The sequence below is a fragment of the Grus americana genome, chromosome 19, assembly GCF_028858705.1.
Source record: "Grus americana isolate bGruAme1 chromosome 19, bGruAme1.mat, whole genome shotgun sequence".
Lineage (NCBI taxonomy): Eukaryota > Metazoa > Chordata > Aves > Gruiformes > Gruidae > Grus > Grus americana.
The window spans coordinates 11,093,879-11,108,635 of record NC_072870.1 but is presented as its reverse complement, the minus strand read 5'-3'; the positions used below and the strand labels follow the sequence as shown (position 1 = coordinate 11,108,635).

Below are 14,757 nucleotides of genomic sequence, written 5' to 3'. Positions count from 1 at the left end.
AAAACGAAGCTTTTATAACATCAGAGGCCATAACTGCAACGCTTTAACTGGAGCTTTTTTATTCGTGGAAACGTATCTGTGGCCTTTAAGAAAAAAGACTGTTGGAGGAGCAGTTCTTAACGCTGCTTAATAAAACAATCTTTTTGCCGATAATAAAGATACCCGCATCATGAAGAGTTCTCTAGGGTCAGCCAAGAAGTGCTTTTCGCTTGTAAACTGCTGCGTTGCTTATAAGTCTGGTGGCAAGTTGCTCTGCTGCCTGTCGGGGGAAAAAGCTCCTCTCTTAGTTGTACAGCAAATGCGCCGAGAGCTCACATAAGCCTTTAGTTTTGCCCTAGCTGGGACAAAGGTGATGATTTTACTTCTTCTATTCAAAAACATCTAACTTCTTGCGGCAAAGGATTCTGTGAAACGCAGTGCACGGTACAGCAAAATGTTGGGGTTTTTTGCAATAGAATAAAAACTCTTCTAAAACCTAGTTTACCTTGGATTATGGACAGTTACACACACCTTCTTTTTTCATACTTTTCAATTAATTTTTTTTAGGACTGCTTTAGCTGTAAACACGTGTCTCTCAACACAGTATTTTTCCTGTAATACAATACTCTTAGGAAATTTATTCACCAGAGTAATCCTTTCATGATTATCCAAATAACTCAAATTATAGAACTGAACTATTACATTTCATCTCAGCTCTTACGCCTATGCAGATGGGTTTCATGTCTGCCTGAATTCCCGTAGACAATCTTGAATCTGAGTTTGTGAATAATTAAAATATTGTTCTGCCTTCCCTGCCGTGACCTATCGATTGCAGGCGAAGCACGGGGAGTTCAGGATTCCCACCGAAGCCTGCTGCTGATCCTGCCTGTCCCTGAGCCAGGATCGGATCAGGAGGACGCTGACCCGCTCCTTTAGGATGCGTTTGCAGCTCAAACTCTTACCAGTTATCAAAGAAATCATTCACCACAGATTGCGCAGATCTTCGCAGTAGGACCATCGCTCTTTCTTTTCATTTCCTGGTGAACACCGAAACAATAGTGATGCTTAAATCTTTGCTGGCTTTTGGAGTTAACACAAATTGAAAGAAAAGAGGTTGCCTGGTGTGCTGTGGTGTTTTCAAGCTCCCAGGATTAATTACAGTTGGCTAACATTTTGTAGGTTATTCTGGCACCCTCTTTAACGCTGGCAAAGCTTTCATTTAGCTTCTTTAAACAAAACCGTATATTTGAGAGCACAAGGTGTGGTTTCTTGTGATAAATTACAGATCCCTTGCAAGTCAGCTCCTTTTCACCTCGGAGCCTTCTTTCTGTTCAGCTTTGCCGTAAGCAGGTGATTTCATCTCTCGTCTGCTTACCCTTCCGTAACCTGCTTGCTCTACAAATTTAATATTCGAATGGCACTTTGAAATCTTGCGGTGCATATGCAAAGTGCTCACGTTTGTTAGGGAGGTGCTGTCGTGCGCAAACGGAGCAGCTGCAGAAGACTGTCCCTTAGGAGGGTCTGCTAGATGACACGCCGTGCCTCGCTGACCCATCGCAAAGGGCCTTTTCGCTTTATTGTAGTAACCATTGAACTCTATCATTAAATTGTAGATTTGTTGGATTTTTTAATTAGCTATGTATGTGGGTCATGCCTGGAAAGCAGCCTAAAGCGTAGCGTGGTCTCCCCTTCCAGTAAAATGAATAAATGACGGGAGAAATGTTTGGTTAAATTGGCTTAATCCTCAGGCTGGTGTGGCCAGATTGAATAAAGAGGGCGGCTGGAAAGTCAGCTTGTTCCCACCCTGGCTGTATTAATCCAAGTTGCTGTTACTGCGTGCCAGCCAGTTAAGACCGTAATGTTTATCAGAAGAGTTTCAGCTAAAACAATGCTTAGAGAATATATTTTCTGGTTTGGGTTTGCTTTACCTTGAGCCCGTTTGACCCCAGGCACTGAGCAGCGGCTGAATGTCTAATCCGAACTGACAATCGTTAATGCTGGAAAACAAATGCCAAATGTAGTATAGTAGGGCTTTTTTTTTTTTTTTTTTTTTTTAATGCTTTAATGAAAACTACCCAGCCCCTGGCGCTCTGTGCCTTCGCTATGGATCAATCTCAGTCTAAACGTGAAAGATCAGTTGAACGAGTAGCGGACAAAGCCCAGCAGACCCCGGTCACTGTGCAGGCTCCTTTGCTGGCTCTCATGTAAGCACCCGGGCTATATCTCATATCTGCTCATGGCAGTGAGAAGAACCTATTGGCCCATAGAATTGCCAGGTGAGTAGAAATGTTTGGAGCTTTCTGCAAAATAATTGGATTTTCTCTATACTTAACTGACTAAATGGTTTGTAAAAGCTAAAACACGACCTTCAATATTCACGTCGTTCTGGAACCTGTAAGTTTGAAGAGTCGGCGGTGTGGCACTGCAGTAACTGTGATAAGCTTAAACGGGATTTCTGTTTTTTAAAAATTCTTGCAGCACATTTGTATACATTATTTGTATCAAAGCATGAATATAAAATTAAAGTGTATTAATGCTTCATTGGAGGGAATGGAAAAGTTAGCCCAGTCTTCTGCGTGGTTGGTTTTGATAAGATGAAATAATGCGATAAGATGTTTGAGTTGCTAATGTTTACATTTTGATTATAGATTCTGCAGCTAGCATCAGAAAACTGAACTGGTGATCTGTGCAGCCTGTTCTGGCTAGAAACATCTAATTTTTTTTAGTGTTTCTTCACTACCCACAGTGGGTTGGTGACTTTCAGCTTAAAATATAAGACAATATTCAAAAGTCAAGGCTTACATTTATTAAATGGAGAAATTTTTGTATTAAATGCTTGGGTATTTTTCAGATTACTTTTGTGCAAACTCTAGTTTAAGCCTCATTGCAACAAGAAGTCACTGTGTTTGTTCTTGCAGTTCTTTAAGACTCTCAGCAAGTTGCTATTGTTTTTACGCAATGTAGAGAGATTAACGTTTGAACTTCAGCTTCTAATCGTAGGGGTTTGTTTTTCTCAGATATAGATGATTTAAAATGTGCCCCATTTGGAAGCTATAACAGTGGGTCTGCAGTCAGCAGCCTGGCAAGCTATGACTGGTCCGACAAAGACGACATTCATCAGGGCAAGAAGCTCTCCTCCTTTGCCCAGTCTTCAGGAAGCGGATCCTCTGCGGCTACTTCTGTTCTTCAGAAGAAGGAGACCTTGTTTGGCAGTTCAGAAAACATTACCATGACAACAGTTTCCAAAGTGACAACCTTTTCTAGCGAGGATGCTTTACAGGATGTTTCCTTTGCAGCCTTTGCAAACTTTAAAGACTCTGGACCGATATCCCGCGGTCCAAGTGACGATGACATTGGAGACTTTGGTGATTTTGCAAGACCTTCATCAGAAGCACAGGATGCAGCAGCTGACACAAACCAAGAGGCGGACTTCCTTGCTAGTGGTATCTCTCCTGAACTGCAAAGAGAATCTACAGATGACTTCGGAGAATTCCAGAGTGAAAAGCCAAAAATCAGCAAGTTTGACTTCTTGGTGGCAACTTCCCAGGGCAAGGTGAAATCTAGTGAAGAAATGATCAGGAGTGAACTGGCTACCTTTGACCTGTCTGTTCAAGGTAAGCCTGCTCAGGGTGGAGGAAGCTCATAATGCATGTGCTTATCAAAGGCTAATTTTTCTAATGAAATTATAAATTAGCCAATGGAGATTGTTCCAAAGGCTACTGGAAACAAGCTGAATCTTCTCATTGATTTCTGTTGCGTTTGGAGCAGGTCTCGTTCTAGAAGAAAAAAAAATTTGTGCCAAAAAATTCTAAGAATTGAGGAACTGAGGAAATTTGCACCAGTCACTGAGTAAATAGAAGGCTTTGTTCTTTTGGAGTAGTAGTGCATCCCTTGCTACCACGTTATTAATTTTAATTAGTCCGTGCCTTTATGATTAACAGAATAACTTGTCTATATCCTAACTTTTTAGGGTCTCATAAAAGGAGTTTAAGCCTAGGTGACAGAGAAATAAGTCGCTCTTCACCTTTACCGGTTTTGGAACAGCCATTTAGAGATCGTTCGAATACTCTAAGTGAGAAGCCTGCTTTGCCCGTCATCAGAGACAAATATAAAGACTTAACCGGGGAAGTTGAGGTAAGGAATTATCTGGAATACAAGTGAATCGGCAATGACTGTCATCGGTCTGATATCTCAGCGGTGTTCTGTATCCCAGCTCTTTGGGACTTTAGCTATTTGAACTTTGGGTGTGATTCTAAGATGGCATCTGGGTATGTTAGATGTTTAGATTGGAATCTGCTCATAAGGGAGGTTCCTTCTTTCTTGTCTTTAAAGTCTTGTGAAATGGGAAAAATGCTATTGTCTGAAAGTCCGTCAGAATCACTTAACCTTGCGGTCTAAGGTTGTAACTGGAAATTAGTTACGACTAAAATCTGATCCCAGTATTGGCACTGAGACCATTGGCTTTGGGAAATGGCTTAACTTTTTTGGCTGTGTGGTAGTTATTTCTCTTGCTCATCTTGAGAATAGATGGTAAAAGGACTCGGATTAAATTCTGCAAATCCCTGTTTCTAGAACAGCAGACCTGTAACAAATGTGTCGGGAGTAGGTATGTGCAAGGCAAACTTTTTACCCGTTCATATATATGTTCTTCCTTTTGAAACTAGTTCTAACTGCCAGAAATCAAATTTTAGAGTTTAGGTGCAAAGAGAATATTTAAAGAGCGGGGGAAAAATCAGGAATAGGTATCTTAAAAGTTTTCATAGCTAATCTGCAAGTAGTCTCTTAAAATACCTGTCTGCTCTGTACCTGTTGTGATAGGAAGGAGGGAAAGGTGTGTGAGAACAGGATTCAGACTGTCCTTTTCTTTCACGTAGGAAAGCGAGAGGTACGCGTATGAATGGCAAAGATGCTTGGAGAGTGCCCTGCAAGTAAGTGTACAGTCTCCCCCAAACCCTTTTCCTCCTTTCTGTAGGTACTGCTTCGTTCAGGGTTTAAGACCATGCAGGCTTGGGGAGGGTGTGAACCAGCCCGAGGGGATTACCGTTTTTAAACCAAAAGCTGTCGCACAGCAGAAGCGTTACCTCCTCAGCTGAAGATCCCATCCTCATCTCCCTGTCATTTGTGATTAGTTTGGCTTGTGCCTAAATTTTCAAGTTAACTAGTTAACGTGGTGTCCCTGTGTTTTGGGTGCCCAGTAAGGCGTGTGATACCGGCATCTGGCTCTTTTTGAGAAATGGGCTTGTTTAATGTGCTGTGCGGAGAGGGCATTCATTTTCTGGTAATGGGTGTCAGATGTTTCACAGCCAGATTAGTTTTCCTTGAAATTTCTTCTTTGCGTTTGAGTATTAGACGAAACTGCGAATGCTATTATTAAACTAGATAGCAATGCATGCATACTCTTAAAAATATTATTTTGGTAATGAAAATATTTGGGGGAATACATTAAGGTTTTAAATGTTCATACTTTCCCCCGATCTACTTATAGTCACAGCACGAATGTATAAAAACGTGTGATAGAGTATGGCAATTATTTCTTATTTAATTTGCCTCCTTTTTTGCATAACACTTTCAGTTGGGGACAATCTTGTTTGCGGTAATTATTTTAAGGTAGATAACACCATAATTTTATGAAATTCATTTCCACCAGGTCATAAAGAAAGCAAATGATACTTTAAACGGAATAAGTAGTTCATCCGTTTGCACTGAAGTTATCCAGTCTGCTCAAGGCATGGAATATTTACTAGGTATGTTTTAATTTACCATGTCTCTTGCATTGAAAGTTCTCTTCTGAAAAACAGTAGTATATAATCACTCTTTCCAAAATGGTATTATTTTTTAGCTTAATCTTTGCCTGCACTGAAATAGTGAACAACTCTTCCGCTAAATAAGTATAACGACGACTGTGAAATAACTGTCCTTGACCACCTTTCATGTGCCCTGTCTATTTTGTGCTATTTCTGAGTTAAAAGTTTCAGGAACCTGTGCTTGCAGTGACTTCTCTGCAATCCTCCGCTGTGTTTTATTTCAACAGGGGTTGTTGAAGTCTACAGAGTGACAAAGAGAGTTGAACTGGGTATCAAAGCAACTGCTGTTTGTAGTGAGAAACTCCAGCAGCTGCTGAAGGATATTGATAAAGTGTGGAACAACCTAATAAGCTTCATGTCACTTGCTGCTTTAACGGTAAGACCAAAAATAATCTGTCTTTACTAAAAGAAACATCATAATTATATGTAAAGTGACTTCGCAGGGTGTCCTAACGTTACGGTTTGTATTTTTCTCTTGCAAAATGGAAATGCACTTGTTTGTGATATCCAGTTTAAAGCTCCCTGTAAGAAAACTGTTATTTATGTGCAAGCGTGATGTTATCTTGCTTAGTGTCTTAATGATTTAGATGATATCCTATGTGTCTGTGGACCTCTCCAATAAGGGAAATTTGGTAAAATTTAAATAACTATCTTATGAAGCCAGAATAGCATGGACATATCTTGTCTTTGTAATATCCCTGCAATTGGTGTTAATGCTCACGGTACAGGAGCACGCAATGTAGCAACACAGGAATAACTAAACTGTTTTCCTTTCTCTCCGCATTTGGAAATGCCCGAGTTTGTTTCGGTTCCTGCTACAGATTAAATAGCTTTCCCTCCTCTGAATAGAACTGCCAGAAAAAGCTCTGTTGCTCTGAGACAGTCTGGTAGGAGCTTGAGAGCTTTCTACATAACTGGGGGAGCGTTCCAAGGAGAGACGGTGAGGGGGTGGTCTTTGAGAGAAGGAGCACCCCACGGGAAGGGTCTGCAAAGGAGCTGGGAGAAGGAGGGGCACGTCGGGGCCGCGTGCAGAATACACACAATCAGAAGGCAAGAAAATCAATTTGCCGTTAAATACCTTGCGCTTCTATGTGCGTGTGTGAGTTGCAGGAAATACAATGTGCAAAATGACTTTCTTTAACCGTGCTAAAACTCGTGTTCTTAAGGAATTATCCATCTGTAGATGCTTGATAGGGTCTCGCATAACGGATGCCTTTAGCTCAGTGTATACCCAAGGAGTCTTTAGCTCTCGGTTAGTATCAGTACATCGCATCAAGCATCAATAAGTAGATCATTACCACGGTTGTGTTTTCACTGAACGTTTTAATTTGTGGCTTCCTGCTTGCAATGCAACTATGGCCACTAAAGATTTTTGCTCCCCAATCAACACTCGTATATAAGTAAGGCCCAGAGTACTGAGTTTCTGCTTGAAAACAGGTATTACAATGGATTGGTCCCTTTTTACACACCTTTTGCACATTTTAAACCTCTCCAGTACAAACAGCGGCGGCAAGCAGGTATTTTTGGCAGTGTCCTGTGTTGCAAAGCCTGTCATAATATGAAATTTATACTTTTAATATTTTGCTGCTTGGCAGATAAAGTTGTTAGACTAGGATTCATCTGTTTGAACTCTGGCATTGTTGCTAGTAACAATCTAAAAAGCTATCAGAATCCTCTCCTGATTTAAGCAAGTGGATTAAAATTTAGTTCTTAAAGTGCTTTTCCTTGGAAGATTACAGGGATTACCTTAAAGTCCAGAGCTTGGCCACGTGTTCTCCGAGCTGCAGTGGCTCCCGGCTGGTAGCAGTCCAGCTAAATTTTAAGCATACTACGGGCTGTGAACAATGACTTCTCATATACACACAGTTCCTCTGAAGTTATCGAAGGGACAGGGACTCCTCTAGTTCTCAAAATCATCCCTTTTTGTTTCCCTTTTCCACGTGGGTGGCTGGAAGGTGTGGACCCCATACCTCCTTCCCCCGGGGTTGCAGTCACGTATCCCAAACGATGCCGAAGTGCCAATTAAGCTGAGAGAAGTATTCTAGCTCACAGGCATGTGCTTGGAAAGGTTAATTTTATCTTTTAAAGGATTTTGTTACAAGGTAATTTTATGCACAGCCTTGTGGTTTTTCACTGCAAATTACAGGATGACCTTCTCATTTGCTTCACTCATGCATTTGGTAAACAAATATTAGAGTGCCTTTATTAATTTGATTGATCTACTTAAAGATTAAAGGGTGTTTTTTTCAGGATTCCAATTATTCCCCAGCCGTTCAGCGGGGGAGCGTGATCAGCATACCTAGAGTATGGATTAAGAGTACACGTGTTCCGTGATCAGACCATTTTTTTAAGCTTCTTGCCTTTCTAGTCATTGTTTTCATTTGCACTGTTATCTTCAAGCCGAACTTCCACAGTTTTATACCATCCTTATGCAAAGTTTTAAATTATCATTTAGCTTGTGGCTGCAATGTAAGATTGTGTACCGGAAAAGTGACTATATTAATTACTTATTTGCAGGCTTATTCTCCCGTCCTTTGCCTCTCTAACCTCAGCTTGTGTATGGCTGGTGACCTTAATTCTTCTACGGTTTGGTTAACCTTCATGTCCCTTTTTGTGCTGCTGTGCCATGTTCTAGGGTCAGAAAAGCCTTCAGAAGGAATGACAACTGCCTTTTTTTTGACCAGGCAATAACACGGAATTCAGGACAATAAACACCGATACAGACACCGCTTCAAGCGCTAACTAGTGAAAGCTGTGCTGGCCCATCCTCGTTTCCTTGCAGCTGCACAAATAGTTGTTGCATACCACTGTTTATCTTCCTCCGGTTCGTAATACGCTGCAGTTGAAATGTAGCAGCCGCCGCCTGGGCTCTTTCCTCAGAAGTTTCTTCCCCTTTTGATGTGGGAATGTGGAACTTAAAGAATTCTTTCCTTTATAGTCTAACCCTTTTTCAAGAGCTTGAGTGTTATAAGTTAATGCTGATGGAGATTGCATAGCAGGATTGCAAATACATACTAATGGCTTTGATTAAATCACGCATCAGATTATGAGAAAATGTAATGTGTCATCCCTGCCGTGTTGCTGGTGTGATGCTATGGCTCTCGGTAGCAACCAGATCGATAATTTTTATCATCATGTCTGAAACTTTTTCAGTCACTGAAAATGTTATTGTCTCGTTTCTTCAGCCAGATGAAAACTCACTGGATTTCTCTTCTTGTATGCTGCGCCCAGGGATTAAAAATGCCCAAGATCTTGCCTGTGGAGTGTGCCTCCTAAACGTGGATTCAAGAAGTAAAGTAAGTGTAATGGCCTCTACTGTTAAACTAATTTTTAATTTATAGTTTGGACTTTCATTTAGGCCTTGGGTGTATTAAAAAAATTTTCACGGCTATAATTTGTAACTGGAAGCAGCAAAGGCAAAATCTGACCTATAGATGGGGCTCAAATAGTCAATGTCCTACATCCGTTGGGCTTCGGGGATGACACAGATGGGGATAAAGGGTTGAGGAGTTAAATTGTTCATAATGGGGAAGAAACTGGGATACTAAGACTTAAAAAGTATATATATTTTTTTCAAAATAAAAATCTTTTAATGACTTTTCTTTATGAGGATCACCAGGAGGGGACTATTGCAATTAGCAGAGCTGGGAGGGAATCCCAGGATATGTACAGAGTAATGCCAACCCATTAACATGTATCGGCAGTTTTGCTGACTTTTTGGTTTCAACGTTATTTCAGAAAGAAGAGAAACCTGTGGAAGAGCTTCCTAGAAAAGTATGAATCTGTAAAAAACATATTCCTTATAGAATCATTCTTAGTTGAGTGTGGAAGGCTGAACTGGCTTTCAGCTGTCATTCTCAATTGTACCAATCATGAATCCTTTTCTCCTAGCCATTTTTTGTGACCGTAACACTTGATCTGATCAACTAACATGCTCTAGAGCCTCCCCTTTGTCTTGTCTGCATGCCTGTATCTTGTGAATAGCTTTCTGGTTTTGTGCTACTTCTGTGGTGTGGTAGAAAATTCACTGCAGTGAGTTTCTGAATTTGTAGCTGTCTGTGTGTCTGTTGCAGAAGGGGGGGGGACACCGTAGAGTGGTTTTGCTACAAATATTTTTTGGCTATGTTTGGTAAGCAATGGCATTTTTAGAAATCTCTGCAGGAAATCCAGGGTGTAGGGAACAGGGTTAGAATATTTTTTTAAATAGGTAGCTGTGAAGCATTGGAAAGTATCTCCTAGCAACAAACATCGAGATGTTTTAAGCTTGTTCATGGCTTCACACACTCTGCTCAGAAGCTCCTATTGTAAAGCAGATTCAGTTAACAGAAGAAAGTAGATCAAATTGAACCCGAAATAACACTAATATCAAGAATTGCACCTGCCTAAATCACAACAAAATTTGACCCAGTGAAATAAATGCAGTAGCTATCTGCTGGCTGGCAGAACAAGCAGTTATCTTGCATGGATACGCGGCAGGAGTAGAAGATGCGTGAAGCAAGGTGAGTTAGCTCAGGCGTCAGATCAGACAGCGAGCTATTCAGCTGGCTCCCTTAGCACAGGGGTAACAGGCAGAGCGTGCCTCAGGTGGTGGAGGTGTTGGCCGCCTGCAAACACCGCGGACTAGAATAAAATATTGTTTATCGGGTGGTCTGCGCAGAGGGAGAGGGCCCTACCGTGCCGTGCGGTATCCGTTTTCCACTCTAGTTTCTAGATCCTGGAGTAGATGAGACTGTCACGCTTGTTTCAATTCTTCTTATTTTAGGCCTTTAATTCGGAAACGGATAACTTTAAGCTGGCGTACGGAGGGCACCAATACCACGCAAGCTGCGCAAATTTCTGGATCAACTGCGTGGAGCCAAAACCTCCGGGTCTCATTTTGCCAGACCTGCTGTGAGAGCAGTTGCGCTGAAGAGGGAGCATCGGGTCTAATAACGCAGGACGCTTGGGGTAAATGGTGTGATCGCGTAGGTGGGAAGGCGTGAGGTGTGGTTAGCGTTTGAAAGGTTTCGGTTGGATTTTTGGACCGTAATGGGTTAAAGCCACTGTCGCATACAAATTGCTCGTGAAGAATTTCACTTGAAATGGCCAGGGTTTCAGAAATAACTGGAAAAAAAATGTAGTGGGTCAAAAAATGCGGCATTTCAGTCTTTCTCGGGAGGAAAGCGGGTTAGTCCCTGTAAGAAGCAGTCTGCTAACCAAGTGCACGAACCTCAGAGAGGCCAGTACCAGCTTCCAAGAAAAACTGAAATGCTAGACTGATTTGCATTGAAGCGACCACTTAAATACTTGAAGTACGTATTTGCAAACAATTCTTTTCTTTAATGTTTTTGGTATATGGACCATGATGTTTTCCTTTAAATATTTGCTGCTGTAATATTACAATGCATACAATGCACGAGTCACAGTAACTTTCAGGGCAAAATGAATTATTGACTTAGAAGGAATGAGACTGCGGAGAGCCATCGTATATTTATACTTCCACTGTTCTGTATTGTAAATTATACTGTATTCATATGCTTAACTGGTTAGTACTGGAGGATAGGGACTTGAAAAAATTGTTGAAATTTTCCCTATAATTTCTGGATTCTTTAGTACAGGCAGCTGGATTTTAAAACTTGTGGTCTTTGCTACTCTGTTGTAAACATAGACAAACTCCTTCCTTGGACTTGTCCTGACCTACAGGTATGATTTGTTTTGTTTCACCTGGCCCTTTGGGAGTTGTGTGGCTGCATCACTGTTGAAAACTGGACTCCACCGATACAGCGTGTCTGCTCCTGTCTCTCTCTCTATATATATAAAACCTTTTTTGTACGTTAATATGCTTTTCTTGATGGGATGCCTGTGTGTAACTTGTGCGGTCTAGTACTACCTGTAGTAACGTGTTTCTCTGACTCAGAGCTGGCAGTACAAGGCGCCCTTAGCTCCTGCCACCGTGTGATTTACCACTGAAAGCCGGTGGGCTTCAGCAGGCTGGGTTGGAAGCAGGGCGTTGCGCAGCCGCCGTTTCGGCACTATGGGGAGGTACGTCTGGACAGGAGGAGGTTAGTATAATAGACCATCACAAAATGCTACCTGTACATCTAAACTACCTGGTTCTCTCCTCAGATACAACATCCAGACAGTGCAATCAGCTTTAGTGCTAGTTACAGAATTTTAAACCTAGTGAGAATTTAGTGGCATTATTTTAAGAGCCTCACCACTATACAGTCTTAGTCTGCGGTGAATGGAGTGGGGCGTATACCCATCAGGTACAACTTGCTTCTTAATTCTTTGACTTCTCAAAGTTTCTCAAATCTCTAGAAAATCTCCCTTCTCTCCACAGATATCAACAGCTTTTCCAAGTTAATCTTGCCTCCATTATAAGTAGCTGACACTGACCGGTGGTTATTTGTTGAAATAGAAATTGCAATGAGGAAAAATGATGCTTTGTCTTTAAAAAAATAAAAAAAAAAAAAAAAAAGCTTAGTTATACTAAACTATTAATTATACCAAATGAAAGAATCTTGGCTAATAAGAGTGCTAGGTGTCTGCCCCCTTATTTACACAAATTAAAATAAATCTTCCTGCTGCCTGAAATTAGCTCATTCATAAAATAAGCAGCTTGTGCCTCCAGTTGCAAGCTCAAGCTAATCAAGTGGCAGATTTTCAATAGTGTGACAGTGACTGCCTGCTTTCTGTTGCCCAGTAATTACCAAAAAAAGGGCAGTCACTCATTGCTTGCTCTCTATTTCATTTATTAGGTGTGAAATAGTTACAGCAGTCAGCACCATAGCTTTTGACCACATACATTGTCTTCCGTCGTAATTAGCGGCTGCTGTACACGTCACTGTATTCCCACTGATGTTTGGGGTCTACTCGGCACGGAAAGCCAGCGCTCACTTTCGCATCCTGACTTACAGAAGCACTTTAGCATTGTCTGGCTTGAAGCAAATGCCTCGTCTTGCTGCTAGCGAGGGGACTTCTCGAGTGGGTTCGAGTATCTGGCTGACGCAAAGGCAGTTGCTTATGAAATGCTATATTGGGAAAAGGGAGTTTATTGTTAGCGTGGGTTTCCACCACCGTTCCCAAACACTTAGCTAGATGGGATTTTTTTTTTTTTCTAATTAAAAGAGAATGCCACAAATAAAGGAGGCTACAATATGAAACTTAAAGCAGCCAGTATTTCAAATGCAGTGCCGGCTATATTGTCACGAAAGGATTTTTCAGTGACGTTTTTCTTGTCCTTGTTAACGTACTTGTTAAGCAAGTAAATTCTCTCCCAAAGAAGTATCCAGCGTGTCTTTTGGCCCATAAAAATAAGGAATTGCCATTTACAATTAGAATTGCAGCTGTGCTTACAGGACTCTGGCGCTCCTGCTTGCGTGCTCCCTACGGCAGGGAAAGCAGCAGGCGACACGACTGCGGTGGTGGCAAGCAGAAAGCGTTCTTCTGAACTGAACACCTTTACGTCATGGGAATACACCGAACGTGTTGCATGTAGATACCCTTGATAAAGGCATTGCACAATGAGGATCATCTCACATATCCCAGTCATTAAAATGACTCACTGTTGCATTCGGCATCTTCTCGGATATGACACTGCAGCCAAAGCCCAGTGCCCTTGCAATCTGTAGCCAAGGTTACAGTATTTTCTACGGTGTGTTGTACCAGGCCACGTTCCTCTGCTTCCTTTGCGTGCAGGCTAACGGACACGCTGCCTTTCGCTTTGGTTGTGTTGAATTTCAGCAATGTAACTCCTTTGTCTGCATGTGTCTTTCCCTAGAAAAATGTGAGCAGCGTAGTTTTCTTTTTTTTTTTTAATGTTTGTGTTCTCTGGAGCTGCCTTGGGATTACCTATTGAAAGTGATTTTTCTATATATTTGTGTATATTTGGAATTTTAAGAGATTATTCGCTTGGTTATTTAATGTATATATCACTTTGCCCAGTTGTATTCCTGATGCTTCTGTGCTGTCTTCGTGTGCTGCAGCTTTTCCTGGCTGGCAGGAGTGCTGGGAGCCAACAGGCTGCTCCAGCCTGCTCCCCTGCCCATCCGCCGCACGTTTTGGGTTGAGGATCTCCCCAAGTTTGCTGAGCTTCTCAGACGTCCTCTGTGGTGCGGGAATTGTTACGTCCTGCACTTGACCATTCCGCTGACTCTTCTTCTCTGGCAGCAGCTTCTCTTCACCTGGGTTTGTTTTGAGCAGCTCCTTCCTTGAAATTCGTGCGGTATATACGAAGCGATAGTGAAGTTCAACCTAAGGTTGAGCAGAAGCTCATGAAAGCCCAAGGAATGGTCCGATTTCTGGTTAGCTACATGTCAGATTAATTAAATTCAAAACAAAACCTGCCTTTTCAATAAAAGCTGCTATTGTACAAATTGCTTTTTCTGAAAGATTTTTTTTTTCCCCTCCCCCTCTGGACCTGTATTTAATTCTTCTCAATATTAAAATATGAATGTCATAATTTTATGAAGAAAAGTGGTCAGAAAACTTCTATTTATATTGTGATTCTTTATTCTGCCCTGTGGGCGAACGTTACTTCTCTTCCAGAAGTGGTTTTGCGATTAGTCGTTGGAGCTGTTTCAGTTTGTGCTATGCTGGAGTCACTGCTGATATTTTAAATCCAATGAGAATAAGTGTTATTAATTGACTTTACTACATCGTTTACTCCCTTAATTCTTGCAATGATTTATAAATCCTTTGTTGAGATTCAAACCTCGTATTCAATAAAGAGCTCATTTCATATCTGACCAACCTGTGAAGTGGCTTGTTCCAGGATGCAGCTAGAAAAAAAAAATGTTGGTTTTGCAGCTTGCTGGTACCCAAAGGTGGTGGTTGTCCCCGGGAGGAGCTCCGCGGGCTCTGCCCCTCCACGGAATCACCCGGGCAGGGCGAAATCTTCCCGTAACCTGGGAGAAGCCCTGAAGGGTTGACAAAAAGGGCCTTAAACATAACGAAGCTGTACAAGTGAAACCGTCTTTGTGGGTAGTATTTG

The 14,757-nt window shown here is 41.6% G+C and overlaps 1 protein-coding gene across 6 annotated transcripts in view; it reads left to right on the top strand.

The window, feature by feature from the left end:
• Positions 1–14,512, top strand: part of SYNRG (synergin gamma) — a 43,819-nt gene extending 29,307 nt beyond the window's left edge. For 4 of the 6 annotated variants that reach the window (XM_054847510.1, XM_054847513.1, XM_054847512.1 and 1 more), the window contains 8 exons: positions 2,997–3,593; positions 3,950–4,113; positions 4,854–4,907; positions 5,627–5,723; positions 6,011–6,159; positions 8,969–9,079; positions 9,522–9,557; positions 10,546–14,512. In XM_054847510.1, coding sequence (XP_054703485.1) covers positions 2,997–3,593; positions 3,950–4,113; positions 4,854–4,907; positions 5,627–5,723; positions 6,011–6,159; positions 8,969–9,079; positions 9,522–9,557; positions 10,546–10,677 — 1,340 coding nt within the window. In that variant the 3' untranslated portion in view covers positions 10,678–14,512. The remainder of the gene's footprint in view (positions 1–2,996; positions 3,594–3,949; positions 4,114–4,853; positions 4,908–5,626; positions 5,724–6,010; positions 6,160–8,968; positions 9,080–9,521; positions 9,558–10,545) is intronic. The other 2 variants (XM_054847511.1, XM_054847516.1) reach the window with 1 other exon arrangement.
• The last annotated feature ends 245 nt before the right edge of the window (positions 14,513–14,757 follow it).